The sequence below is a fragment of the Sorghum bicolor genome, chromosome 1 (assembly GCF_000003195.3).
Source record: "Sorghum bicolor cultivar BTx623 chromosome 1, Sorghum_bicolor_NCBIv3, whole genome shotgun sequence".
Lineage (NCBI taxonomy): Eukaryota > Viridiplantae > Streptophyta > Magnoliopsida > Poales > Poaceae > Sorghum > Sorghum bicolor.
In genome coordinates, this window is record NC_012870.2 from 1,329,472 (window position 1) to 1,355,996 (window position 26,525).

At 44.4% G+C, this 26,525-nt stretch overlaps 5 protein-coding genes across 5 annotated transcripts; all 5 read left to right on the forward strand.

The window, feature by feature from the left end:
* LOC8060884 (probable acyl-activating enzyme 16, chloroplastic) lies at nucleotides 1,889-11,127 on the forward strand. The gene is made up of 18 exons (XM_021451485.1): nucleotides 1,889-2,223; nucleotides 2,972-3,163; nucleotides 3,656-3,770; nucleotides 4,112-4,199; nucleotides 5,016-5,227; nucleotides 6,218-6,336; nucleotides 6,569-6,718; nucleotides 7,220-7,287; nucleotides 7,743-7,848; nucleotides 8,048-8,206; nucleotides 8,604-8,657; nucleotides 8,723-8,803; nucleotides 8,922-9,059; nucleotides 9,550-9,709; nucleotides 9,894-9,973; nucleotides 10,243-10,385; nucleotides 10,680-10,737; nucleotides 10,821-11,127. The coding sequence occupies exons 1-18, from the start codon at nucleotides 2,023-2,025 to the stop codon at nucleotides 10,911-10,913; spliced, it is 2,217 nt and encodes a 738-aa protein (XP_021307160.1). The 5' UTR covers nucleotides 1,889-2,022; the 3' UTR covers nucleotides 10,914-11,127.
* LOC8060885 (keratin, type I cytoskeletal 10) lies at nucleotides 12,088-15,592 on the forward strand. Its single transcript, XM_002463484.2, has 5 exons — nucleotides 12,088-12,656; nucleotides 13,454-14,135; nucleotides 14,226-14,436; nucleotides 14,552-14,806; nucleotides 14,892-15,592. Exons 1-5 carry the CDS (start codon nucleotides 12,449-12,451, stop codon nucleotides 15,465-15,467), a joined length of 1,932 nt encoding a protein of 643 aa, XP_002463529.1. The 5' UTR covers nucleotides 12,088-12,448; the 3' UTR covers nucleotides 15,468-15,592.
* On the forward strand, nucleotides 16,769-18,551 carry LOC110430178 (pirin-like protein). Its single transcript, XM_021447321.1, is given in 5 exon segments — nucleotides 16,769-16,892; nucleotides 16,894-17,186; nucleotides 17,298-17,347; nucleotides 17,454-17,521; nucleotides 17,627-18,551. Coding segments are annotated over 5 exon segments (1,143 nt in total). The 5' UTR covers nucleotides 16,769-16,817; the 3' UTR covers nucleotides 18,284-18,551.
* Nucleotides 19,125-22,288, forward strand: LOC8060886 (30S ribosomal protein S1, chloroplastic). The gene is made up of 10 exons (XM_002463485.2): nucleotides 19,125-19,460; nucleotides 19,577-19,736; nucleotides 19,843-19,904; nucleotides 20,149-20,308; nucleotides 20,388-20,508; nucleotides 21,010-21,091; nucleotides 21,184-21,281; nucleotides 21,471-21,549; nucleotides 21,648-21,698; nucleotides 21,840-22,288. The coding sequence occupies exons 1-10, from the start codon at nucleotides 19,257-19,259 to the stop codon at nucleotides 21,921-21,923; spliced, it is 1,101 nt and encodes a 366-aa protein (XP_002463530.1). The 5' UTR covers nucleotides 19,125-19,256; the 3' UTR covers nucleotides 21,924-22,288.
* Nucleotides 22,971-25,220, forward strand: LOC8060887. Its single transcript, XM_002463486.2, has one exon. It carries the CDS (start codon nucleotides 23,998-24,000, stop codon nucleotides 24,922-24,924), a length of 927 nt encoding a protein of 308 aa, XP_002463531.2. The 5' UTR covers nucleotides 22,971-23,997; the 3' UTR covers nucleotides 24,925-25,220.

Below are 26,525 nucleotides of genomic sequence, written 5' to 3' on the forward strand. Positions count from 1 at the left end.
GACTAACATCAGGCCTTTTTTGAAAATTGTCTTAAGGTAAGTACCTTGAGCTTGTAGAACCCAAACTACGTACCATGCCAAAGATCGAGTATATAACTAACTAACAACAAAGCCTTTACCATACCGTTTATTTCCATAGCCCTAGTTGTTAACCGGTGATGAGGTCTGGATTTGCTTCGATTGCAAGTCCAGTACACCCAAAATATAAAAACTTTTCAAGATTCTTTAACACATCAAATCTTCCGGTACATTTCAAGATTTATTACCACATCAAATCTTCCGGTACATACATAGAGCATTAAATATAAATAAAAAATAACTAATTGTATAATTTATTTATAATTTGCGAGACAAATCTTTTAAACCTAGTTAGTTTATAATTAGAAAATAATTGTCAAATACAAACAAATATGCTACACTTGCAAAATAAAAAAAATCTAAACAAGGCCCAAGTCGTGTTGTGGAGGGCAAATCTAAAGCGCCACAACTCGAGACAAGAGTGCAAAGCTTGCATCTACGTATCAGTGTAAATTGAGGCCTTGTTTAGATGCGAATTTTTTTTGGATTTCGCTACTGTAGCACTTTCGTTTGTTTGTGGCAAATATTGTCCAATTATGGACTAACTATGATCAAAAGATTTGTCTCGTGATTTACAGACAAACTGTGTAATTAGTTTTTGTTTTCGTCTATATTTAATGTTTTATGCATGTGCCACAAGATTCGATGTGACGAGAAATCTTGAAAACTTTTTGGTTTTTAGGGGTAAACTAAACAAGGCCTGAGGTTAATATTCTGACTTGCATCAGTATCTCAGTATTAGTAAGAGGAATGAGGTCAACCCACAAAATTTACGAAAGCCACTAACAAATGGCAACCAAACTTTCATGCGGTTGGTTCGGGAGTGCTGACTTGGCTGGGTGCATGCCGCACACCCGAGCGGATATGGGAGGTGGACCAAAATTTCCAGGGATTTTTTCAATTAATTTAATTTTCAACCATCTTATCCTGTCTAAAAGAAAAATCAAGAGCTTACACTTGTTTGAGAAACTACTTTCAAGAAGTAGCCGCAGTGCCAGGTGTGCCGTGGCACAACGCCAGCCAATGTTTACATGGTACAACCATTCAAAGTTGATTGATGGTAGCGTTTGTCACTGGTTATTTGGATCGGTCACTAAAGTTTAAGAGATATCATATCGAGTGTCATAAGAAATATCAAATCAAACATTTAGATAGCAATAAGAACATAAATTATAAAAGTCGTCAATAATTCGTGAGATAAATTTATTAAATTTAATTAATCTATTATAAAAAATGATGAGCCAAAATGCCGCCACCTCTTTCTTGTTTGTTGTTTCTGTGAGACGAGAGGTCGTACTTGCACTGTTTATTAGGCTAGTCTTAATAGAATTTTATTAAAATTTTATGGATACTAAATATATTGATGTGACACTAGAGTAATGAAGAACTGCGAGGCGAGAGGTCGTACTCACACTACTTATTAGACACGAGTTGTCTGGATCAGTGACTAAATATAAATGTATTGAAAATTAAATCATAAAACTCCACTAAAAATGGCCGATCCCTGAATCCTCCGTCGTCCTTTTTTTTTTTTTTGACAATATCCTCCGTCCTCCTTGTTTCCTTGTTGGGGATCGATCCCAGTCCCAGAAATGGCAGCCGCCCACACGCGTGGTCACAAAAGCACGCGGCGCAGAAGATGACGCTCCTCGATGTCTCCACGACTCCACCACGTCCCGACGAAGCCCACGAGGCCGAGCCCGCACGACGCGACACGGCCACCTCACCTCACCAATGCCCCTGCGCCGGGCCGGGCGTCGTCTCGTCGCTCTCCCGGGAGGCTCTCCCTATATACTCGAGCGCGAGCGAGGCAAACCAGATGAGCCGATGCCCCCCCGCCCCCGCTGGCAGCGTCACGCCAGTGCGTCACTCCGGCCCCCGCGACTCGAGCACTCGTCGGGCGGGCAGGCCGGCCGGAGCGTCTAGATCGCCGGCACCGGCGCGATGCTCGCTGCCTCCGCCTCGTCCGGTCAGATGGCCGGGCTCTACGTTCCGCGCCGCTCGCCGATTCCTCCGCTCCTCGCCCGCCGCGGCCGCCTGCTCCCTCGGCGCCCGGCCGCGCTGCTTCCCCGCGCCCGCGACCCGGCCCTCCGCCCCACCGCCGCTGCCGCCGCGTCTCCGCCGCCCCCGTCCGCCGACTCCGCGGTTAGTCCTTCAGCTTGTTTGTTTCCCGGTGATTTTGTTGCGATTCCCCCTCGTCCGCGGGTGTGGCCAGCCGGAGCGCGCGTGCTTATTCCTCCATTTCGTCAGTTTTTTTCTCCGAGTAGTGAGGTATAGGGGAGTGGATTACGTGAACGGTGGGCGCCCGCCCGAGGTTCAGTCTCCCCGGTGATCTCTGCCTGGCAGTGCACAGATACCGCTTTCTGCCTCCGGGAAAGCAGCCACCGCTTTGCCTTTGGATGAGCCGCCAAATTTCGGCCCACCATTAATCGGTTATCGCTTTCCGTACGTCAAGTGTTGAGGTCATTATCCAAATTGGCTAATCGACTGGGACTGTGATGTGTGATCGAGCTAAACAGTTCCACCCGTGTCAATTAAGGGGTACGGTGAGGTGGTAGTGGTACAGCTAGCTGTTCCTATCATCCTGTTCCTGGGTTATCCCTTTGATGTCTAGATTCCTTTTTACCATCGTGGGAGTATTATTTCGACCCCCTTTGATGTGTTATGTGTATATTTATTTTTAGCCACGTGGGGGACTTGATTTCGTCGTGCCGTTGTGGATTTGTTTCCCGCCATTGCCCATGGAGTTGTAAAATAGTGGGCAGGTGGGTCAAATTGTGAAACTGTAGCAGTCTTTGAAGTATTGTGCTGCAAATAGTAATTCTGTGAAGGATGAATAGTTTATTATATGGATTACTGCATTGGCGTATTGAGTTATCACCTATTCTTGCAGCTAGAACATCAAGTACGTAGAAAATGCTCACCTCTACTGGAGAGTGTTCTGTTGCCTGGTGGAAGTGATTCGACAGTGCATGAATGGAAGGCGGTTCCAGATATTTGGAGGACAGCAGCAGAAAAATACGCTGACCTCGTAGCTGTGATAGATCCTTACCATGAACCGCCGACGGAATGGACGTATACACAGGTACATCTTTGACTTCAATGGTCATGCATAAATGTTATCTTTCTACCATACTGAATAATCACCTTTAAAGGAACGGAGCATGAGCTTGAAAGCCATCATAAATACTTAGAACAAGTGAGGCTATCTACATGATTTCATGTTAATGCACACAAATGGCAACAATAAAGGATACTGCTCTATTTGAGTCTATAGATGAATACTGCTCTATTTGACAATAAAGTGCTACAGTAACACATGTGCTCATGACGGATTCATTAGGCTTAATAAATTCATCTCGCGGTTTACTGACGGATTTTGTAATTTATTTTTTTTATTAGTATCCGAACACCCCATGCGACATCCCTATGTGACACCCCAAAACTTTACACCGTGGAACTAAACAAGGCCAAACATATTCATCTTCCCTACCACATTTAGAATACACAATTGCATTTCAGAGCTTTAATGCCCACAAATCTACAGTACCTAATTGCTGATTTATGTTCTTATCAGCTTGAGCAAGAAATATTGGATTTTTCTCAAGGTCTAAGGGCCATTGGCGTTGCTCCAGATGAAAAGCTAGCACTTTTTGCTGATAACTCATGTCGCTGGCTAGTTGCAGACCAAGGTAACTTATTCCTCTGTTTTGTGATGATACCATGCATTGTGATTCCCAATGTTGACATCCCCCTTTATTGTTACTTTACTGGTGATAATTATGTGGTTCTTTATCCTTTCTGATATTTGCTGCTGGAGCACTGGAATGTTAGCAACAGCATTTGGTTGTTACAGATACTAGTCAACAAATGTCAGCTTGGCCTTGATTTTTCAGTAATAGCTATACAGTACAAAGCTAGCTGTATATGTTTTATGAATTTATATGCATAATTCTCTGTTTATCATTTTTATGGCTGCTATCCAGAGGCTTCCTCTGTCATTGATGATTTGACACTAACAAATGAAATACAGGAATCATGGCAACTGGTGCTATCAATGTTGTTAGGGGAACAAGATCATCTGATGAAGAATTGTTTCAAATATACACTCATTCAGAAAGGTGAGTTTATCAAATTATTTCTTAGCATGGATTTCAAGATAAGTCCTGGTATTTATATCCATCATATGGCCTTATAAGACCTAAACCTGCAAATTCTCTTCTACCTGTATTGAATGGAAAATAAAAGGAGATATAGTTTCTGCTAAAAACAGCCAAGCCATGTGGCCATGTCCCTATATGACCATTTTCATTTCAAAATGGCTAATAATTGAATTCTTCCGTTAATTCTGCTTCATGGAATTGAGGTGGGAACTGATATGCTTTGTGGGGATATGCACTGTGGGTGCACACTTGGCGTTTTGTTTGCCAGCTAGAGTTAACATAAGAAGTGGAACTGCAGCATCCTCATGAATTGAGGGATCAAATAGTCAACCCTATATCAAAACGTATTCCAGCATGTGGCTCTGCTTACCTTTTGAGATCTGTGGCAGGCAAAACTATTTGTAATGGGATGTTGTTATCATATGCTAGGTTGCCAGAAAGTTGTCCTCAAGCAATATGCATGTCAGACATGTTAAATGGATTGTTTTGTCTTAGTTGAACCTAACAATGGAATATAGCATCGCATTTTCAGTATAAGATTGGTTGTTGGCTGAATCAAAATATCATTGTATTGCACAGCTTATAATTATGCAAAGCACATACGTTCATGAAACTTGATAAACTTATGTATCATATGAACCCTGGAAAAGTAGGCAGAGAGATTATATACTATCAGTGGTTTATGCGTCTGCATAGTATTTACTTAGTACTTATGTTTGTTTATGTTTTACTTTCATGTTGTGATTATGGATTTATTGTTTTTCCCCATCACAGCATTGCACTTGTTGTGGACAGTCCTCAATTCTTTAACCGGCTTGCAGAATCTTTCATATCAAGGATTAATACAAGATTCATTATTCTACTTTGGGGTGACAAATCATGCATAGATAGCCAAGCTGTTAAGGACATACCACTTTATGGCTACAAGGATATCACCAAACTTGGTCGAGAAAGCCGTAATGCATTGTTTCTTTCTGGCCAGCAAGGTACCTTCTGTGTGATATCATAATGTGCTACATATCATAATTAACAATCATCTGACAGTGCAACTTCTTGAGAACTTTTTTATTATTATTATTTTATTTTTAATATTTATGGGCACATTGTTCTGTTCTGTTACTGTTTCTAGCAGTAAAGGATAATAAATTCATAAGCTATGTTTCCCTATAGTATTCTCATCATGTTTGATGGCTTCGCACCCCATAACATGAGCATCCAAGCTTGTACCACCAATAGCTGATTTATGTACATGTGATATAAAAAAAGAAAATTCAACGAATATAGGAGTAATTAGGTGACATTGTAAACGAGAACAAATAGGCACCTAAATTCAAGTTGAAGAGGACTTGAACCCTTTGGGGGTGGGGGGTAGTTCATGCCCTGTAATATTTAGAATGTATGGTCCTTTCCAAATCTCTGATTTGAAGCTTGACCTGGTAAGTGATAACACTTAATTTCTTTCTTGCTAAGCAGCACTAACATTTCTTTCTTATTGTTTAAAGATTATAGGAATAGGTGAAGAACCTCAGACATCTTTTGTTTTTTACTCAATCCATCCCAAATTATAAGATGCTTGACTTTTTTAACACCAAGTTTGACAACTGTCTTATTCAAAATTTTGTGCAAAATATCATTTCTTTTGTTCTTCAAGAATAACTTAAATTTGACTATGTTTGCGCAATTTTTTTGAATAAGACGAGTGGTCAAACTTGGGGTAAAAAAAGTCAAACGTCTTATAATTTTGGATTTATTCGATGACCTACACTGCTGTACCATGCAACAGTGATTGCGTCCTTCATAAATTATTTTTCCCTTCAATGGTACTGTCATATCTTGCAGTAGATTGATTATGCCTGTAGTCCTGGCAAAGCATGGAAATTGAATGTTCAATATTTTCTGGTAGTCAACTTGCATATACAGTTGCTTTTTTCAAAACTGTGTGATAGTCAATAGAACTGTTGTTTTTCATTTGTCAGGTCAGCAAGATGTCTTCGAAACTATTAGTCCTGAAGACGTGGCCACACTAATATATACTAGTGGAACTAGTGGCACACCAAAAGGCGTCATGCTTACCCACGGAAATCTCTTGCATCAGGTAAAGATAGAAACATCACACTTTTAACCAAGTTTGTTGAACGATGGTATGCCATGTGGATTAGTTACTATTTTATTTCCTTATCTTGATGTGATTTCCTAATCTCTATAATATGAACCTAATTAATATTATATTTTTTCCTTGAATGTCCTGTAAATATTTCAATCACCCTGCTAAAGAAACCGAGTCAATCACCCTGTTGATACACATTTTATGCTGTTCTGTTCCACAGATAAATAATCTGTGGGAGATTGTGCCGGCAGAACCTGGTGATAGGTTTCTAAGCATGCTTCCACCATGGCATGCATATGAGCGTGCTTGTGAGTACTTCATCTTCTCGTACGGGATCCAGCAAGTTTACACTACTGTTAAGTACCTGAAGGTAGGGTTTTACATGTTTCAACTTAAATTACCTTACTATAGTTTTTAGAGAAATTACATTGCTCTAGTTAGTTACTTAGTTTCACCATTAAAGCACCTTGTAATGTTATCTAGGATGCTTGCTCTGCATAAAGCACCTAGTATGCTATTGAGCAATTCATGTGGTCTCGTAGTGTATTTGCGTGCTCTAGTTAGTTAGTTTCAGCATTAAGCACCTTGTAATGTTATCTAGGATGCTTGCTCTGCATCAAGCATTGAGCAATTCATGTGGTCTCATAGTGTATTTGCGTGCTCTGCTGTATGAATATGCTGTATTATTTTTTTATCAGCTTACTAAAAGCTGCAAAATGGGTCAGATCTCGTATTAGCATGCGGTGATCTGCAAAACTCGTCTCTACAGTTCTATCGGTGGTGTTGTTCACTAGTTTTATTTTCTATCTGTTGCAGAAGATGCTGAAGTTCCTTAGGGCATTTTGACATCTTCTTCTATCTTCTTTGATAGGAAGATTTGCAGCGTTACCAGCCTCACTATATTATATCCGTACCACTGGTCTATGAAACTTTGTACAGGTTTGTTTTCTTCTGCTCCTTCCATTTCATTTGATGCTTTATAGTTGTCTCTGCCTGGAGAAACTTGCTTTAAAACTTGCCCATCAGTATATTAAAATATATCAATGTTTGAAATATCTCTACATTTGTCATTATTAAACCTGTAGCATTAGAATTATTAATTTTCCTATAACCAAAAAGAAAACACGTTGAGCTACATTTTGGAACTGTGAAACTCGATAACATAAATAAAAAAAAATAATGAAGGAGGTATAGTGATAAACCACTTATGTACTGCAGTAAATGATTGTTCACTTAATATGAACACTTCAGTTCACTAATGCACTGGTGCCCAGATAGTGGCTACATGTACGTAGCAATTATTATTTTTTACCATTGAATCGTCAAGTAGTGAGTAGTGTCACTTTATGGGAAGTCTTTTGCCCATTTCCTAATTTTCTTCTTTTTTTCTACAGTTCAATTCATAAGCAGATTTCATCCAGTTCAGCTGCTCGAAAATTTATTGCTCTTTCACTTATCAAGATAAGTTTACTATATATGGAGGCAAAGAAGATCTATGAGGTCTGGACACTGAATTGTCATAAGCTACTTACTTTAGTTAGCTGCAAGGAATTACTTCAAAGATGCTATAATTTGTTTCCTTATTCTTCAATAACCAGATGTTCTAGAAATTGAAGTTCCTTTCGTTATTATCTACTTGTGGCCTCTTTCTTTGCTTGACTCAGTTTCCATTTCCTGTTTTTTCTCCTCCATTGAGAAGGGAACAGTTTTATCAAATAATCTTGTGAAACCACCATTCATCGCCTATATGATAAAGTGGCTGTGGGCAAGATTGGTTGCTGCATTTCTCTGGCCTTTACATAATCTGGCGAAGATTCTAGTATACAAGAAAATTCATTCAGCAATCGGGATTTCAAAGGTATATTAGTTTTGCTTATATTCTTATTTCTGTGTTGCATCAATTATCCTTGCAATTTTAAGTGTAACCTGAACTTTCTTAACACCTACTCCCTCCATCCCAAATTGTAAGTCATTCCAAGAATCTTGGAGAGTCAAACTTTCTTAAGTTTGACCAAATTTATATGATAAAATAATTATTATTATGATACAAACTAAGTATCATTAGATTCTTTCTTAATTATATTTTCATAGTATACTCACTTTATGTTACAAATCTTAGTATTTCTCTCTATAATTTTGGTCAAACGTGAAAATACTTTGACTCTCCAAGATTCTTGGAACGACTTACAATTTGGGATGGAGGGAGTACTTAACAAATACTTAACAAATCACCTAGTTTCCTTGATAACTTGCAGGCTGGTATTAGTGGCGGTGGAAGTCTTCCGATGCATGTTGATAAGTTTTTTGAGGTAAGGGTTATCAATGAACTTCTTATTTAAATGTCAGTAGCTTTAACAATGTTCTGCTCTTTCAGGCCATTGGCATTAAAGTACAAAACGGCTATGGTCTTACTGAGACTTCTCCTGTTGTTGCTGCTAGACGACCATTCTGTAATGTAAGATGAGGAAATGCTCGTTTTATTTACTAATTGGATATAGTCTTGCATACTGTTTCCTATTTGTTACATGCGATAAGTCGATAATGCTAACCTTAAGTGTGTATGTCGCTTGAAGGTTCTTGGGACAATTGGCCACCCAATAAAGCATACTGAGATCAAGGTTTTTGACATAGAGACTGGTGAGGTGCTTCCAGATGGTTCAAAGGGGATTGTGAAAATTAAAGGACCGCAAGTAATGAAGGGATACTATAAGGTTCTACTTCTTCCCTTTGCTGATACAAATCAATCGCCAAATCTAAATTAGGTTGCTGATGTTCCATTAACTTGTTGCTGGTCGAATTAACACTTTCTTTTGGTAGAAACGGACCAATATTTTTCTTCTTAAGAATTAATTAGTTATCTGTGGAACACTGTTTTAGATTCTCTATGGAACAGTGTTTTAGATTCTCTGTACTTAGAGTCAGCTAAGAATATGGTCCAGAGTTATTAACAACCTGATATCTTTGCTACAATAGATAGTTGACAAAATGAGGAGCTGTAGTATTTCTATAATTTCATGTTTTACTTAATATATTAATCCTTATGTTGTTGATGGACATAACCGAAAGTGAAATGCACATTAAGAACCAAGCATATAAATCTGAGAATCCATGTTTCGGCCCGATGCACAGAACAATGATATAATTTGAGTATTATTCAGCTTTTTTGGAGGAATCATTTCTTTTTTTTTTGTTTGTCATTAGAATCCATTGGCTACAAATGAAGCTTTTGACCAAGAGGGTTGGTTCAGCACTGGAGATATAGGTTGGATTGTACCTCACCATGGAATAGGGCCAAGTCGCCAGTGTGGAGGGATGATTGTTCTTGAAGGGCGTGCAAAGGATACAATAGTCCTCTCAACAGGTTCAGATTATAATTAGTAGTATCTCCTTTTTCAGAATGTGTACCTTTTTTCTATAAATTTATTCTTTGTCATTTTTTATGATTCTGTTATTAAACTTACTGTTTGGTCTTTAATGTTTGTACACAGGAAATCTACTTGATATCATGTATCTTTTCGTACTAAACTTGACCATCTCATTTGTAGGTGAAAATGTTGAACCTGCTGAGATCGAGGAAGCAGCCGGCAGGAGTAACTTGATTAATCAGATAGTTGTGATCGGCCAGGTAAGAGAAATGCCCAGCTATAATCATCACTGAGTTCAGTTCAGACTCCTTTATATGTGTGGGCATGTCTTTTTCTTGATGCAACTAGAGGAAATATTCTCAAGAAAAAACCCATGCCATTGTCTGAAACTGTGGTGTTACGGCTACTGCATTGTGCACCCATGTATCATGTTTTTCCCCCTGGTTATGAGATTAGATTTGAATATTAGCAATGATAACTAGATTATTGCCACTGAAGTCACGAAGTTCCTGTCATGGTCTCTGAATAGGATCAACGGCGTCTTGGTGCCATAATTGTTCCCAACAATGACGAAATTCTGGCAGAAGCAAAAAGGAAGTCCATCCTTGGTGAGAATGGCGACCTAGCCAAAGATAAGGTCATGAACATGCTGTATGATGAATTGAAAACCTGGTGAGAGTTTCCCGCCCTGCTGTTGTTTCTCTCTCTCCCTTTTGGCTTCTTCTTGCTGTTGAGAATACTAAAACATGGGTGACACTATTTCATGATTCATGATTTTGATTGATAGGGAGATGATTCATATAATGATTACAAACAAACATGGGGCTTTGTGGCGATGTCTTTCTTTGTGTGGACGTGACACTATTTCATGATTTTGACTGTTTGATTGATTGATGACATCTATCATCAGAGGAAGCATTTAATTATTTGAGGGACCCCTAATTATATTTTGTTAATAAATTTCAGGACCATGCATTGCTCTTTCCGAGTCGGGCCAATTATGATTGTCGACGAACCATTTACGGTGGGTTTTCACTCATCATCATATATATATTTATGACCGAGAAACTATCCTGCTTGGAACTTGACAATTTTTTTTTTCTTCAGATTGACAATGGTCTGATGACACCCACCATGAAAATAAGAAGGGACAAAGTGACAGACAAGTACAGAAGGGAGATCGAAGCGTTGTTCAAGTGAGATATGCGGAGCGCGTGGCTGTGCTCTGCTAGCAGATCTGTCTAATAAGAAATTCGAGAGCGATGCATCCGACTGATTGAAACAAGTTCTTTTTGGATAAATGATGAATAACACTATTAGATGTATGTATGTATGTATGTACATGTAATAAGTGACTGATTAAACTCAAAGGCACTGCTGACCCTCGGATAAAAAAACTGATGTTGTCTACTGATGAGCTAGGTAGTACTAATCTGCTATAAACTACTGGTCATGTTGCGGTGTGAGCCGGCGCAGCAGCATGAACCCAGAAGGCGATGAGGACCGCCGCCACTGCCGCACGCAGCAGCCTGCCTATCACCGTCCGGCAGTAGCTGGTACTCTCCTCCTCGCCGTCAGACTCGTCGTCACTGCCGACAGCTGTGGCCTCCGCCGCCTGTACGACGATGGCTGTGTTAGCATCGCCATTGGCCACCGCGACTGGCTGCTTTGGCTTCTTCCTTTGCTTCTTGCTCCGCTCCTTCTGTGCCTTCTTCTCGTTGTGACCGTGCGTCCTGGTGGCCTTATTGCGGACGGTGGCCTCTGAGGCCGCTGCCGCCGCCTGTATTCCGCGGCTTCCTTGATCTTGGTCTCCCTCTCATATCTCTTGGCCGCCTCGCTATCGCCGGGATCATCGTCGGCGAGCACATGTGGGCACTCGCCTTGATACCGCCACCCGCAGCCGCAGCCATATGTCAGCCGGCGGATCAACGTACGTAGGTAGTTGTCGAGCAAGCGATCCAATTTTCCAATCTACTATGGCAACAATGCGATCTACTCCTGATTATATAGGACGGGAACACAGCATGTATGCATCAGAGTTTCCTTTTCCTAGTACAAAACGGCCCGACGTTTTCTATTCGATGGATCGATCGAGTCCGACACGGCTCCGAGCATGTACGGCGTATGTATTAATACGACGCCAACTCGAATTGGTACTATGTGACCTGGAAACTTCTAGAAGCACATCATCATACCCACCCACACACACCAGGCGCGCGTACCGCGTACGTATCGGCAAGGGCTACGCCTTTTTTCCCCGTCCCTCATCGTGTCTCACAAACACAAAACGAAACCAGACCGGACCCGACACGGCGATCATATCGGGTGCACGTAAACGTACGTACGTGATCCGATCCAGCAACGGCGGCGCAGTCAATCAACGGCGGATCCGGCGCGGATCACGGGCTCCGATCCGAGTTGGACTCCTGCTCCTCCGCTCGCGATCCAACGGCCCGTCCCGGCCCGGCCGGCCCTATAAAACTGCGGCGCGGCACCCCGTGGCCTCCACCATCGATCGGCAACGAAACCAAAGCCAGCAGCCTCTCGATCCGCAAGGCTAGCGATAGGGAGCCCGCCGCCGCAGCCATCTAGCGCGCGCCGCCGCCGCCGCCTCTTCGCTTCGTTCGGTTACGGCTGCTAGGGTTTGAGGGTCTAGTAGTAGGGCGGCGAGCCGCGCGACGCGCAGCCGTCGATCGAGATCTTTTTCTGCTATATACGAGACTACTACGACGCCCATGGCCAGCTTCAACTTCGGCCTGCTCGAGCTCGCGGACGGCGAGTCTGGGGAGGCCGCCGTGTCCGTCGTCGTCGGCAAGGCTAAGGCCGAGGCCGCCCACGCCAAGAAGGCCGAGTCTGCCGCCGCCGAGTCCGCCGCCGCTGTCGCGACCACCGAGAAGGCCGTTCACAAGAACCTCTACTACTTGAAGCTTCAGCACGACAATGGTACGTGCATACATACCCTAACCTAATCTCTCCCGTCCCGGCCGGTTCCCAAGTTGCGATCTTCCTTCGTTAGTTTGTTCCCTTCCCGACCGATCGCCATGTTCCATCGTCTAGTTTGGTTGGTCAATCTTGTTGCGTTCTGACGTGTGGATCCGATTGCCTCTCGTGCGTGCTTTCTTGTTTCGATCTTGTCCCGATAGTAGAGAGAGATTAGTTTAGTTTGGTTGCTGGACATGTTTTGACTGGATAGAGATGCGTAGATTCGTGCTCATTGTTCGTTCTATTGTTTCTTCAGTTAGCATGGTAGATGGATTTGTTCAATCTTTGCATGTCTAGTTTGTGTGAATCTTATTATGTACTGTGTCTATCATATGTCATGTGGTCGTCTGATTCATCACTGTAATCTAGTTTCAATTGTTATTACGAATTCCAATCTTTAGTTATTGATTATTCCTAATTCTGATCTTTGTATCTAATCTAAACTTATAATATAGTATTGTTAACGCGTGTCTATGATCTTTGTTCAGTTTATTTATTTCAATGTAAATATAAAGCTGTTATCTTAATGGTGGCATTACTGATTGGGGCATGAGAAGCTACTATTTTGGTTGCCAGTACTGAATTGGGGGAGAATGCCATTACTGATTGCTGGTTTAACTTTGTTATCTTATGGTTTTTATATAAATCTTTGCGTAGTTAGCTTGTTATCTTATGGTTGCCATTACATGTTTTTTAGTTTCTATTATTTGCCACACTTTGATTTTGTGTCTGATCCTGCTGTTCTTGTTGCATGTCAGGTATAAGAAATATTGAGCACGGGCTGAAGAGGTCGAGGGATGCTTTGATAAAGCTGAGAGAGCAGGAAACAAAGTTGAAGGGGACAGGAGAGAATGGAGTCCATCTCATTCAGTTGTCGGAGGAGCAAAGGGAGCTCCGTCTCAACCAGTTGTCTGAGGAGCAAAGGAAGCTGAGGCAGCAGCAGAAGAAGCTGAGGGAGGACGAAGCAAGGTTGAGGCCGCTGAGGAAAGAGTTTTATTTGGAGCATGGATTTCCTCTGGATGGTGGTGACGAAGAAGAGCCCCAAGTCCCCAACCAGGGGGAAAGTGTTCAGGGCAACGACAATGCTGGTGATGGCGGCTATAACAGTGATGGCCGTGGCAGTGTACCCAGCAATCACGATGGTGAGCCAGATGTTCAACCTGATGGAGCCTATGCCTACCATGAGAGGCAGGTAGCCTACAACAATAATGGTGGCAGGCAGGGATATCCTGAGGTCAGGAAGGTTCAGAAGTGGGTGGCTAAGCGGCCATCCTCTGATGCTGGTACAGAGGCTGATCACAAGCCTGAGGAGAAGGTAACCTCTGATGCTGGCTCGGAGTCTGATCACAAGCCTGAGGAGAATGATCAGAAGCCAGCCGCCACTCCTGCTAATGAGGATGGTGCGCCTGCCTCTGGTTCAGAAAAATCTTCTGCTGCTGGGTAAGTTCTATGCAGATTTGAGTCTTCCTCTTGCAACTCTGCATATTATTGTATTGAACAAAAGCAAATCAATGTTTTTTTTTTTGCCAGGGTTGCTGCAAGTAAGAACGGACACGATGGTTCCACATTTCGGAAGCAGAAGCTCAATGGCTCTGAGAAAAGGAAGAAGAGGAAGAATGCTAAGAAGAACGGTGGCGATGAAGTTGATAAGGAAAAGAAGCAAGATTCATCCGAGGTTGATGTTTCAAAGAAGACTGACAAGGAACCACCGGCAGACTATCCTAGGGAGGAAGAGAAAAAGGTGACCCCCTCTGCTCCAGCAGCATAGTTCTTTGATGAAAAGACATGCCATTTAATTAGGTTTCTTTCAACTTTCTTGATTTCCAAATTTACACTGATTTTCAAATTTTTCACAGACCCTTGCTGAGTATGAGAAGATTCGTCAAGAGAAAAAGAAGTCCTCGGAGGATGTCTCAAGAACTGAGCAGAGGAAGGTCTCTGCCGAGGAATTCAAGGGCCTGCAGATGTTGGAGAAAAAGAAGCTGGATGATGAGGAAGCTGTCATGAAGGCAGAAAAGGTTCAGAACAAGGCTAAGGAGACTGTCAAGAAGGAAGAAAAGGCTCAGCCCGAGGCAAAGGACGCTGATGCTGCCAAGCCCAAGAAGAAGCCGGTATCATTGCTTGTTTCCTTGTCTTTACTTGTTATAAACAAATTGTTTTCTTGAGTGCGGCATCTCATCAGAAACATGATTTCAGGTCGTCATGGCGTTGAAAGATCTCTCCTTTGCGCCGCCAAGGCGCACTTTTATCCTGGATGATAGCTCTTCCAATGGTGGCGGTGCTCGTGGCCGCTTCAACAGCGGCGGTTTCCAGGGCCGCAGCCGCGACAACAGCAGCGACTCCCGGGCTCCTGCCGGTCGCCCTGGCGACAATGGCAGGGCGGCCCAGAACGAGGCTGGCAACTACGGCAACGGTGCTCCCAGGGGCGGCTACTCCGGCGGCCGCGGCTACGGTTCGCCGAGGGGCGACTACTCTGGCGGCCGGGGCAACCGCGGCGGCTACCAAGGCAATGGCGGCTACCACAACCAGGGCGGCAACGGCGGTGGGTACCACCAGCAGCAGGGGGGCTACCAGCGCCATGACAACTACTACCGTCCCCGGGGACGCAGCTACTACGGCAACGGCCGCAACCCTGCCCCCAAGCCCATCGTTGTCGAGGACATGAACTTGTTCCCGCCGCTACCCGCCTCCTCTGCTCCGGCCCGAGCTGCCGCACCTGCTGCAGCTCCCACAGCCGCCTCTGCCCCCGCCCCCACCCCCGCGCAGTCGTAGATCTCTTCTGATTAGTCGCTTTATCTTTTGGTGATAGGAATTTGTGGAGAGATGAACATTGGAGGAGGTGCTCCTCGATTTTGTAACGGATGGTATAATATTTTTATTAAGTTTCTTTTGCTTAAGTATCGTTGTTGCCTTTTTTTGAGTTCTGGTTTGATATCTCTTTCGTTGCTACCCCTTTTGATTTGATTTGATAGCATACTCTCGTAAATCATGACATAGTCGCAGCTTTTTTGTCGATGCCGATTGATTTAAACAATTCTAGAAGGTACTGTAGTCGGCACTCCAAAAGCAAACTGCTCATGGATTTATTAATTACTGAATCGACTAACTAACTTTTATGCAAGATTGGGTTTGGTATTTTAGAACTTTTTAAAGGAAGAAGAGTAAGTTTTTTTCTCTGTTCACACAAAGTGAGCGTATTAGGCATTTGGATATTATCAACCTAGTAAATCCCTCTTAATTAATCATTAGACAAAATTAAAACTTGCACATTTTTTTATTTTGAAATATTCCATAGTAGGTGAATCACTTTAAGTAATTAAAATTTTTATAAAAATTAGTGGACTTCCTGCCTTTGAAACTATTATTTAAAATTGTATTAATGTTTGTATCTCTATATAAATATATTATAGTGATATTATTTAGTTAACTAATGTTTGTTTGATACATTTTTGGGTTCCCAAATAGAGATATGTATATATACTAAAAATAATATATTAAAAGGATTGATAGATTTAAAACATTCTTTTTGGTCATGAACAGATAAAAGATTTTTCTGAGAGTATATAATATAGGATTGCCTAAGGCCTTGTTTAGTTCCAAAATATTTTACAAAATAGCTCTTTTCGTTTGTATTTGATAAATATTGTCCAATCATGGACTAACCAGGCTCAAAAGATTTATCTCGTCAATTTCTACCAAAATGTACAATTAGTTTTTATTTTTATCTATATTTAATACTTCATGTGTGTAAAGATTCGATGTGACGGGAAATCTGAAAAATTTTACAAATTTTTTTTTGAACTAACATTTGTCCATCCATTGGTTTTTCCGATGCAATGAGGATGAGGATTACATAACGCTGAAGGCAGCGTGACGCCAGTACCGGCATGACGCCCCTCGTGCGCAAGCGCATCGTCGGCGCCCGCGTCCACCTCATGGTCATGGACCTGGGCTGCCGCAGCCGCACGCGCCGGTCAACCACCCCGCCTCAACTTTTCTCTGTTTTTTTTTTTAATACGCGAACCGTCTCTACTAGTCTCACAAGCCCGGACCGTGCGTCGTGGTCAACCGCACCGCACCTGGGGTATTTCTAGTGGCGTCCCATCTCCCCGGCCTGAGGCGATGACGACGACGATGATGAGGCTGAGGCAGCACCTGGGCCTGGCCTCCTCCTCCTCCTCCTCCTCCCCTGCTATTATTTATTTATACCTCCGCCATCGCCAGGCTCGGCAACAACACCCACCGCCGCCGAACAAGTACTACTAGCACCACCCTAAAGCAGCTCCTCCTCGCCTTCCTCCTCATCCTCGTCTTCTTGATCCCCAGCTCCGTCTTGTTGCCCCCAGCTCGGCCTCGGATCATGTCGTCCTCTGCTTCCGACTCTGCCTCGTCCGCGGCGCCGTTCGAGAAGCCCAGGGCCGTGGTCAAGAAGCTCCTCGCGGAGTCGCAGCCCGAGGGGCAGGGCGCAACCGTCCGCAGGAGCATCGGCAGGTAAGCAAAGCTGCCAGATGCTCTGATTCCCGTCCGTCTCCTTCTCTCCTCCATCAGTCGTTGACTTGTTTGTTGTCCTCGCCGCCGTGCGCCTACCTACTTTGCTTGCAGGCATGAACTCCGGAACCTGGATCCCTTCCTCATGCTCGACGAGTTCTCAGGTACTGCTACTCCATTTCCGCCCAAATTTTCTGCCAATTCGCACGCCCGGGTCGTCAAGCTGCCTGCTGTTTCCTCACCTCTATCTCTCTCGATTCGTCTTCGCAGTCTCCAAGCCCGCCGGATTCCCCGACCACCCACACAGAGGATTCGAGACCGTCACCTACATGCTCGAGGTGCGTCGCGTCCGCTCAACGCTTCTCTCCTCTTCTCTCTCTCTCTTCAACGCCCACGAGGTGTTCGCTGAAACGTCCCCTTCTGCTTTCGGGTTGTTGCTGCAGGGCGCCTTCACCCACCAGGACTTCGCCGGCCACAAGGGCACCATCAAAACAGGCGACGTCCAATGGATGACGGCGGGGCGCGGCATCGTGCACTCGGAGATGCCGGCGGGGGACGGCGTGCAGAAGGGGCTACAGCTCTGGATCAACCTCTCCGCCAAGGACAAGATGATCGAGCCGCGGTACCAGGAGCTGGAGAGCAAGGACATCAGCCGCGGGGAGAGAGACGGCGTGGAGGCGCGCGTCATCGCCGGGGAGGCCCTGGGCGCGGCGTCGCCCGTGTACACGCGGACGCCCACCATGTACGTCGACTTCACCATGCGCCCCGGGTCACGCCTCCACCAGCCGGTGCCCGAAGGGTGGAACGCCTTCGTCTACGTCGTCGACGGCGAGGGCGTGTTCGGGCGGGACAAGGCCGCGCCCACCGCCGCGCACCACTGCCTCGTGCTTGGACCCGGCGACGGGCTCAGCGTGTGGAATCGGTCTGACAGGCCGCTCAGGTTCGTGCTCGTCGCCGGGAAGCCGCTTGGTGAGCCCGTGGTGCAGCATGGGCCCTTCGTCATGAACTCGCGCGCCGAGATCCAGCAGGCCATGGAGGACTACTACTATGGCAAGAATGGATTCGAGAGGGCCAGCCAGTGGAGCTCCTCCTCCGCCTGATCGTGATCGGCGAGGCAATCGCACCAAATCTAATCTCACGTGCAAAATAAACATTTTTAATTAAATTTCTTGGCTTGTACGACTGGCCATTTGTTTGTTGGGGAAGGCTAGAACGTTCCACACTCTGATTTTGATTATTCTTTTTTCTAGCAACCATTGTACTAGTAGCATGTCATTTATTAGTGTGGTGAATTGGTGATTGAAATAAACAGTGTGGAAAATTGATAGTATCAATAAAGTATTATTGTATTATTAGTACTATGGAAAATCGTATCCAGACCATGAATCGGAGTATTGTATTAGCTCGTTCATTTATGCGTGGCGACATTTATTCATTTACCCGGGTATGGAAATTTTTTTATGCATTCTCTCTAAGAGCAAAAACAATATTTCAGCACATGGTGTTTTTTCTCATAATAAATCGACAAACAATATCAGCATAAGTTAAATTTCAACGAAACAAGCAAGATAGTGACCAACAATATTAGTAGGAAAAGAGTGTGATTAAGAAGTGGTATAATAAAAAGAGCTCGAGAACTTTGAAATTTTTCAGTAACATGAGAGGAATTCTGATACTGAGACTGAAGGAAAAGACTCAATAAATTATGGGATAACTTTTTGAGTGGAGATGGTGAACATGATACAAATCCGTGACATTTTGAGCTCCAAAATGTACTGAGCCGAACCTTCTACAGGTACAGTACAAACGTGTGGATATGATTGTTTTTTTTTCCCTCTACTTCATTCAAATCAATCCGAGAAAATGGGCCAAATGTACCCGTCCACGTGTCCGAACGTTCACGAGCCACGTGTCCATTCATCGCAGCGCAGCGCAGCCCACTCGAGTCAGAATCAGCTCGCGCCTCCCCTTCCCACCTCCACTCGTTTCGCTCCTCTGATTCTCTCCCCCCCGCGCCACCGCCACCGCCACGACCGCCGCCGGCAGCCCCGCCCCCACCCACGCGCGAGCGCAATGCTGGTGGCGTCGCTCAGGCCGGGGCCTTCGCTCGCGGCCTTCCCCGCTTCCGCCCGGAGGAGCCCAGTTCCCTTCCTCCCCTTCCCTGCCCGCCTGCACCACCGGTCCCTGCTGCTCTCCGCAACCGCCGAGGGAACCGGCGCCCCCGCCGGCCAGGGTGACGCCTCGGATGCGCCAGTCGACGAGGCGCGCCTGCCGCAGGTTCGTAGCACTTTCCTTCTCGCCTGCTGGCTTCTGGAGCGCGCGGCTCGGCTGCTGCTCGATGAAATGCCGACGTCGAGGCTAGATTAAGGAAGCTCCCTCTGTGTCCCCTGTAGTTCGCTGTGGACTGGGAAGCTGCGCGCACTTACAAGGACCAGGGGAACATTCTCACGCTGCCGGTGCTGAGGGCCAATAGCGGCGGGCTTATCGTCAGGTTCAACTCCCTGCAGGGGTTCGTGCCCAACCCTCTCCTCAGCCCCGCGCACTGGTGTGAAGGTACTACTACTGCTTTCCTTGTCTCTTCCCTGTGCGGGTTTCTGTGAGCGTCTTGTGGTTGCCAGTAAATACGAGGTAGTGTTTGACTGTATAGCTAAGCTTGCAGACCCCAAAAGGCCCATCCAAGATATTACAAAAGACCTAGTAGGAACGTCCATTTCTGTCAAGGTAACTGATTTACTTTGCCTTCTCGATTGCAACTTCTGGTTCTGTTGTGCAGCTGTCTGTAGCTACTTTCGTTGTAACCTAAGGATGTGCTAAAACTTCGAATCATATGTTCTGTATATTTCTGTATAACTTACTTCCTGCATCATAAACAAAACATGGTTTCTGAAAATTGGATAAAATGAGCTCAAGATTTGAGGGGTTTGTCCATCTAATTTTATTAAGAAACTCAATCTAATCGCTCTAGGTTGCTGAAGTGAATGAGGAGGAAAGGAAGCTTGTCTTCTCTGAGAAGGATGCTAGTTGGTCAACATACTCTTCTCTAATAAAGATTGGCGACATCTATGATGGAATTGTGGGCTCAGTGTTTCCCTATGGTGCATTTGTTCACCTGCGATTTCCTGATGGTACTTATTGGCTAGTGGCAACACATTTTCTTGGCTAGCTATTCATTGCGGAGTTTCTGACAACAGCTACACTCTACAGGACTATATCATCTTACTGGTCTTGTACATATCTCCGAGGTGTCTTGGGATCTTGTCCAAGACGTCCAGGATTTTCTAAACGAAGGGGACGCTGTCAAGGTCATAGTTGTGAACATTGATACGTGAGTACTTTCTAGGACCTTACTGAGCTCTTGCACAATTGTTAATATGCGTCTTGATTCTTGAACTCTTGATGAAGTAATTCTCATGTCACACGTTATCATGAAAATAGATATGGTATGAAACTTTGGCGCAAAATGCTGAGTGGCTGTATGATAGAATCATGTATGGAAGTTGTCACTTGTCAGTAGAGTAAGTTGTTATGGTATGTAGTGGTAACTTGGTGTACATTAGGGCTAAAGGGTGTGATGACAAAGGAGATTTTTCATGCCAACTGTCTGCCTTATCAAATTTACAACCATTCACCTATGCAGCATGTGCAATTCATAGGGGAGAGGGAGGAGTTAGTCATCTGTTTTAGCAATGCATCATTTTTCCTTCAAGTTGAAGAAACATTTATTTTCGTATCAATAGGGGAATAATAAAATATTGGAATGCTTTTTCATGAATGAGATTTTTTTTCTTTGAAATAATTGGACATACTTTGCTTTTATAAATAACAGGGCAAAGTCAAGGATAGCTTTATCTATCAGACAACTGGAGGAAGATCCTCTATTGGAGACATTGGACAAAGTTATCCCTTTGGTTAGTTGTTGAATGCAGTGTCTTGACTCTTAGTGTATTTAACTTCATGGTGGGAAAAAAGTGGACTCATCCAGTAATCTTTTGTCTTCTAGGAAGCTGATCAATCACCTGATCGTATGATGTCCCCTTCAGAAGTTGAACTTCTGCCAGGACTTGATGGTATATGTAATGAACTATTGCAAGAGGATGGGTATGGTTTTTGTTTCTTTGATCGATATCTATCTTTTAAAAAAAAAAATTGTTGCATACTTCTATAGTAAATTCTTTACTGCCACAAATAGATCACCAAGTCACACAAATGTTCTATTGCGATATCCATAGTCGAATTGGTTTTGCTATATTAACATCCATATTCTAAGTAATTGTATTATCTTTACAGTATAACAGATGTACAGTTTGGGCGCCAAGCATCGGAGAAACGTGTTGTTTCACAAGATTTGGAGCTTTGGCTTTCCAATGTATGCTTTCAGTCAATGACAGCCTTTTCATAGTTGCAGCTCACAGGAGATGATGGATGTTATAACCTTTGATTAACTTCTTGGATCTGATTACACAGGCTCCAGCTAAGGATAACAAGTTCACACTTCTTGCACGAGCTGGGAGGCAGGTTAGGTTTCTTCTGATACCACACATGATTTGTTTTATTTTCTGAGGAGTTTCAATATACTACTGTCTGTCCTTGGCTGGTTCGGTTCCAACTAAATAGAAGTACTCGTATGAATTATAATTCCTTCTTATTACTTGGCAGGTCCAGGAAGTGTATTTGACCACTTCGCTAGACCAGGAGGGCATAAAGAAAGCTGTGCAAAGAGTATTAGGGCGTGTTCCTTGATCCTGACACGCAGCATGTACAAACCGAGGTGTGTTTGTCCTCCCCGATTTTCTAACTAAAGCATTACAAGGAATCAACAGTATGAGCAAATAGCCCAAAACATTTAGCACTGTCAGTCTGTCACAACATCCGGCTAAATTTTTCTCTGTTGGATACTACACCAACCAAAATGTGTAAATATTTTCAGTCCTACACGAGTAGGTTAGGCACCTTGGGCCATCTCTTTAAACAAAGATGTTTGCTAAGCAGTGGTTTTGTGTATTTGCTGGGGTCTGCCTTTTGATGCCCTGTGCACTTGTCATACTGTGACAGTTCAATGCTTGTACTTGTCTGAACTCTTGAGGCAATTTGTGTATATGAGGGCACCTCCAGTGTCTCAGCGATTTTGCTCTGCAAAAGTGTCAGAGTTAGGCATGGTTCGATAGCTGTAGTGTTTGGTTCGGTTGGTGGGCCTCCGTTTTAGATTAGAAAATTCAAAATCGTCGGCCCAGCTACCGGCATCAGGCCTCCATGCATGGATTCTGCTTGCCTTTCTATTTTTCTATTCGAGTCGGTTCGAACCATCTGCAGGATGCGAACCAAAGAAAGATTCTATATGGTTCGGATACTCCAGTGTATAAATCGAACCATCATGCCTCTACGGTTCGGTTTTGACACACACTGGAGATGCTCTGAGTATATGTAAGTTTTGTGTCAGTGCTAACACTTCAGCACCTTTTTTTTTTCTTCTTCCCCTTGCAGTACCTGTTGATTCTAGCCATACACAGCACGTTTTTATTTTCAGCATGCACCTGAAGGAATGTTTAGGATTCTATAATAATGTCAAGTAATTCTGTAAGTTCGAACCCAAGTCCCCTTATCCAAATCGGTCCTTATTAATACAACAATTTTTTAAGTGGTTTACATATATGTGTGCACTTAGGCCTTGTTTAGTTGGCAAAAATTTTGCTTTTTGGATATTGTAGCACTTTCGTTTGTTTGTGACAAATATTGTCCAATCATAGACTAATTAGGGTCAAAACATTCATCTCGCGATTTACAGGCAAACTGTGTAATTAGTTTTTGTTTTCGTCTAAATTTAGTTAAATTTAGTACTCTATGCATGTGCCGCAAGAATCGATGTGACGGGGAATCTTGAAATTTTTTAGGAACTAAACAAAGCCTAAACTCTGTGTATTGCACTGACGCAATAATTTGACCGTACTTACCCAGTCAGTGTCTTGAGAATGACACAGGCGATAAGAACCGAGAAGTGAGTGTGTTTTTTTTTAGCAAGAGAAAGTGAGTGTTGAGAGTGCTGCTTCCTGTTTACGTCCTTTCGTTACAATAGATAGATCTGTGAGATATTATCCAATAAAAAAACCTTCATATATATCAAAATTGGGTCCTAGCTGAAATGACCCGAACAGCTGACTCCATCTGACTGGTACACGTCGACATTATTATCCCAAGGAGGCCTCTTGCAATTAAAAAAAAAAGCCGAACCTAGAACTAGACCGAGAGCAAGAAAGGCATCTATTATCTATTATGCATGTAATGCATGGACGATATCGATGTCGACGAGCCCTTGGGTTGCCTTGCATTGGCGTCACGCGTCAGTACGTGTCATACATGTCCGCCTGCCCCCATCGATCTCTCCGGCCGGTCGTCACACCTTCGTGTGAGCGCATGGATCACACCATGACCTTCCCTCGTCGTCGTCCAGCTCGATATCCATGCATCGATGGTCCCAAGGAGTCCCAAACAAGGCACAAACACAACAGTTAGCGCAGATGACCGCGAGGAGCCAGCATCAGCACCCGGACCGGACGACGTGCGTATCTTGGGGCGCCGCCGCCGCTGGCAGATCGCGCTCGCGCACATCGACACGACGACGACACAAACAACAAGAGAGCTGCCTCCCCTGCTTACCAGAAGCTGACAAACACAAGAGCAATATATCTACACGGCCACACACAGCCTCCAATCCCCTCTACTCTACCCTTGTGCTCTCCAATCCCCTCTACTACTCTCCGGCCCCTTGTGCTTCGCTTGTTTTGGTTTGGTATTCCGGCAAGCCATCGATCGAGAGTACATGCCATCCATGGCGCACGGCGACGGCGGCGTGCATCAGCCGTCCTGCGCCACGGTGCCGCTAGGCAAGTCGGTGCGGCGGGCGCTCCGGACCGCCATCGGCATGCCCAAGAAGAAGAAGAAGCCGCAGCCGCGGCCGCAGCCCGGCAGCAGGAGCGTCAGCGTGTCCATGGAGCTGAGCAGCTCGTCGTCGGTGGCGGCGAGGAAGGAGGCGGTGGTGCGGGTGGTGCTGCGTGGCGGGGTGGTGGAGGTGTACCCTGGCGTGGTGCTGGCCGGCACCGTCATCCAGAACCACCCGCCGGGGCTCTGCCTCGCGCACCCGGACGTGTTCCGCAACCCGCACGGCGCCGTCGTCCGCCCGCTCGAGCCGCTCTTCCCAGGCCAGAAGTTTTTGCTGCTCCCCGAGTCCACCGTCGTCAGGCTCAAGCAGAAGATCCCCGAGAGCTCCATCGGCGCCTTCGACGACGACGATGAGGAGGAGACGTCCTCGGAGGGCCACAGCAGCGGCGGCGGCGCGGTGTCGTCGTCGGAAGAGGAGGCGGGTGACGACGGTGCTACCCCCATGCTGGCGTGCAGCGCGAGGGGCTACTTCGAGGACAACGACCGGTGGTCGGAGTTCCGCTTCAGGAAGCTCGTGGAACAGGGGCTCGCCGTGGCGCCGAGCAAAGAAGACGACGACGACGAGCCGGCCGCCGGAAGGAAGCAGGAGAAGACAAGGAACAAGAAGGAGAAGAGGAAGGGGAAGCGGCGGAGAGACCGTAATAGTCTGCTGCCCCTGCTGCCGATGGGCCTCATCAGAGGGTTCGCGGCGGCGAGGAGGACGTGGGAGCCCAGCCTGCCGTCGGTGGAGGAGGAAGAGGCCACCCCCGTCTTCGCCGTCTCTCCTTGCCACCCTCCGTCGGAGCCGGAGGAGATCACAAGATCATGAGCCGCGCGCAGCAAGTTAACTAACTAGTGCTGTTGCACTTGCACATAGTCGTGTGTCGTGTCGTGTCCTCGCGGTGGAGGTGGTCGGGCAGTTCAAAGCGGCCGGGCGATCAGAAGCTGCATGCATGCAGAGTGCTCTCGTCCTATTCCGTCCAGAAGCTGCATACACTTGTACATTTTTCTTGTTGGCAGCTGTCATGTTTTCTCTTTTTCTGTGTCCGCGTCGAACATATACAAGTGTATATAACCCTGATGACCCTTGCTGTGATCAATCAGCTAGTCGTGTGCTTTGGTGGTGTCGTGGTGTCTGCTGGGGTTGGCAATGCGTTCTTACTGTCTCATTGCATTGTACATATAAATACATAACTACATCTTTGATGCAATCTATGAAAATCCTATTAAAACCATATTTAGAAGTTTTTTAAAAAAAAATTAAAACTATGCACATAAATAGTGCATCTATAGATGTGCACTGTCACAAGATTTGAAATTCAAACTCTCAAAATTTTTATTTTGTATGAATTTTTGCAAATAAGTTTGAATCTCAAAATTTGTAACAGTGCACATCTATATAGATGCACTATTGGTGTGCATAGTTTCAATTTCTTTGAAAACTCGTATGACTTTACAAAAGGTTTTCACGACCAGGGTGTTAAATAACTACTCAACACCCCAGTGAACCACTTGTTATCCTGTAACCACAATACAATCTCATGATAATAAAATCCACATCTCACAACCTGCTGCTATGCTTATCGTCATATTTGTGATCGTGTTTGGATCCACGTAACTAAAATTTAGATTACTAGATTTTAAAGCTAACTTTAGCCAACTAAAAGTTCTCTTACCTAAACTTTAGTTGATGTGTGTGGATCCTCTAGCTAATAGACTCAGCCATGGAAAAGAATAGCTCGTTATTTTTGCCGCTATGGCCCGAAATAGCTTGAAAAATTGTGCCTCTATTTGTGTTCATGCACAATTTCGCCGCTAAAGTATGCTAATTACGGTTTATAAAACGCTAAACACCTTAGCTCGCTATTTAAAACATGGGACTCAGCTAAACTGAGTTTAGTTAGCTTGAAACAACTAAACTTTAGCTAGGCCATTTGGATCCTTGAGAGCTAAATTTTAGCCAGTCAAAGTTTAGTTGGAGATCTAAATAGCCCTACATCGTAAATAAGGTTAGTCTCAGTGAAAAATTCATTAATTAGAGTGTCATTTTGGCATCTAAATTCTAATAGTAATGCTTAAGTACTAGTTGCATGTTTCCGCATAGCTAGAACTATTATACATTGGCGCTTTTGTCTTAATGTTTAAAAGGTCTAAACATTGTTACTTTTATCTAAGAAACATTCTACTCTACGGCATAGCCCAAACTTCGTACTAACTGACATAAACGAAACTCATAGACATTGTTTAACTATTTTTCACCAGATAATTCTCTGAAAATAGAACCTTTTAACCACAACCTATGTCACTTCTTTGTTTACAAAAATCGTTTTTCATGCCGAACAAGGAAACAACTCTCTCTATTTTTCTTATTAGGATTTCATTGCGTATTCTCACATAACAAAGACTTACTCATAGATGTATTTGGTTTCC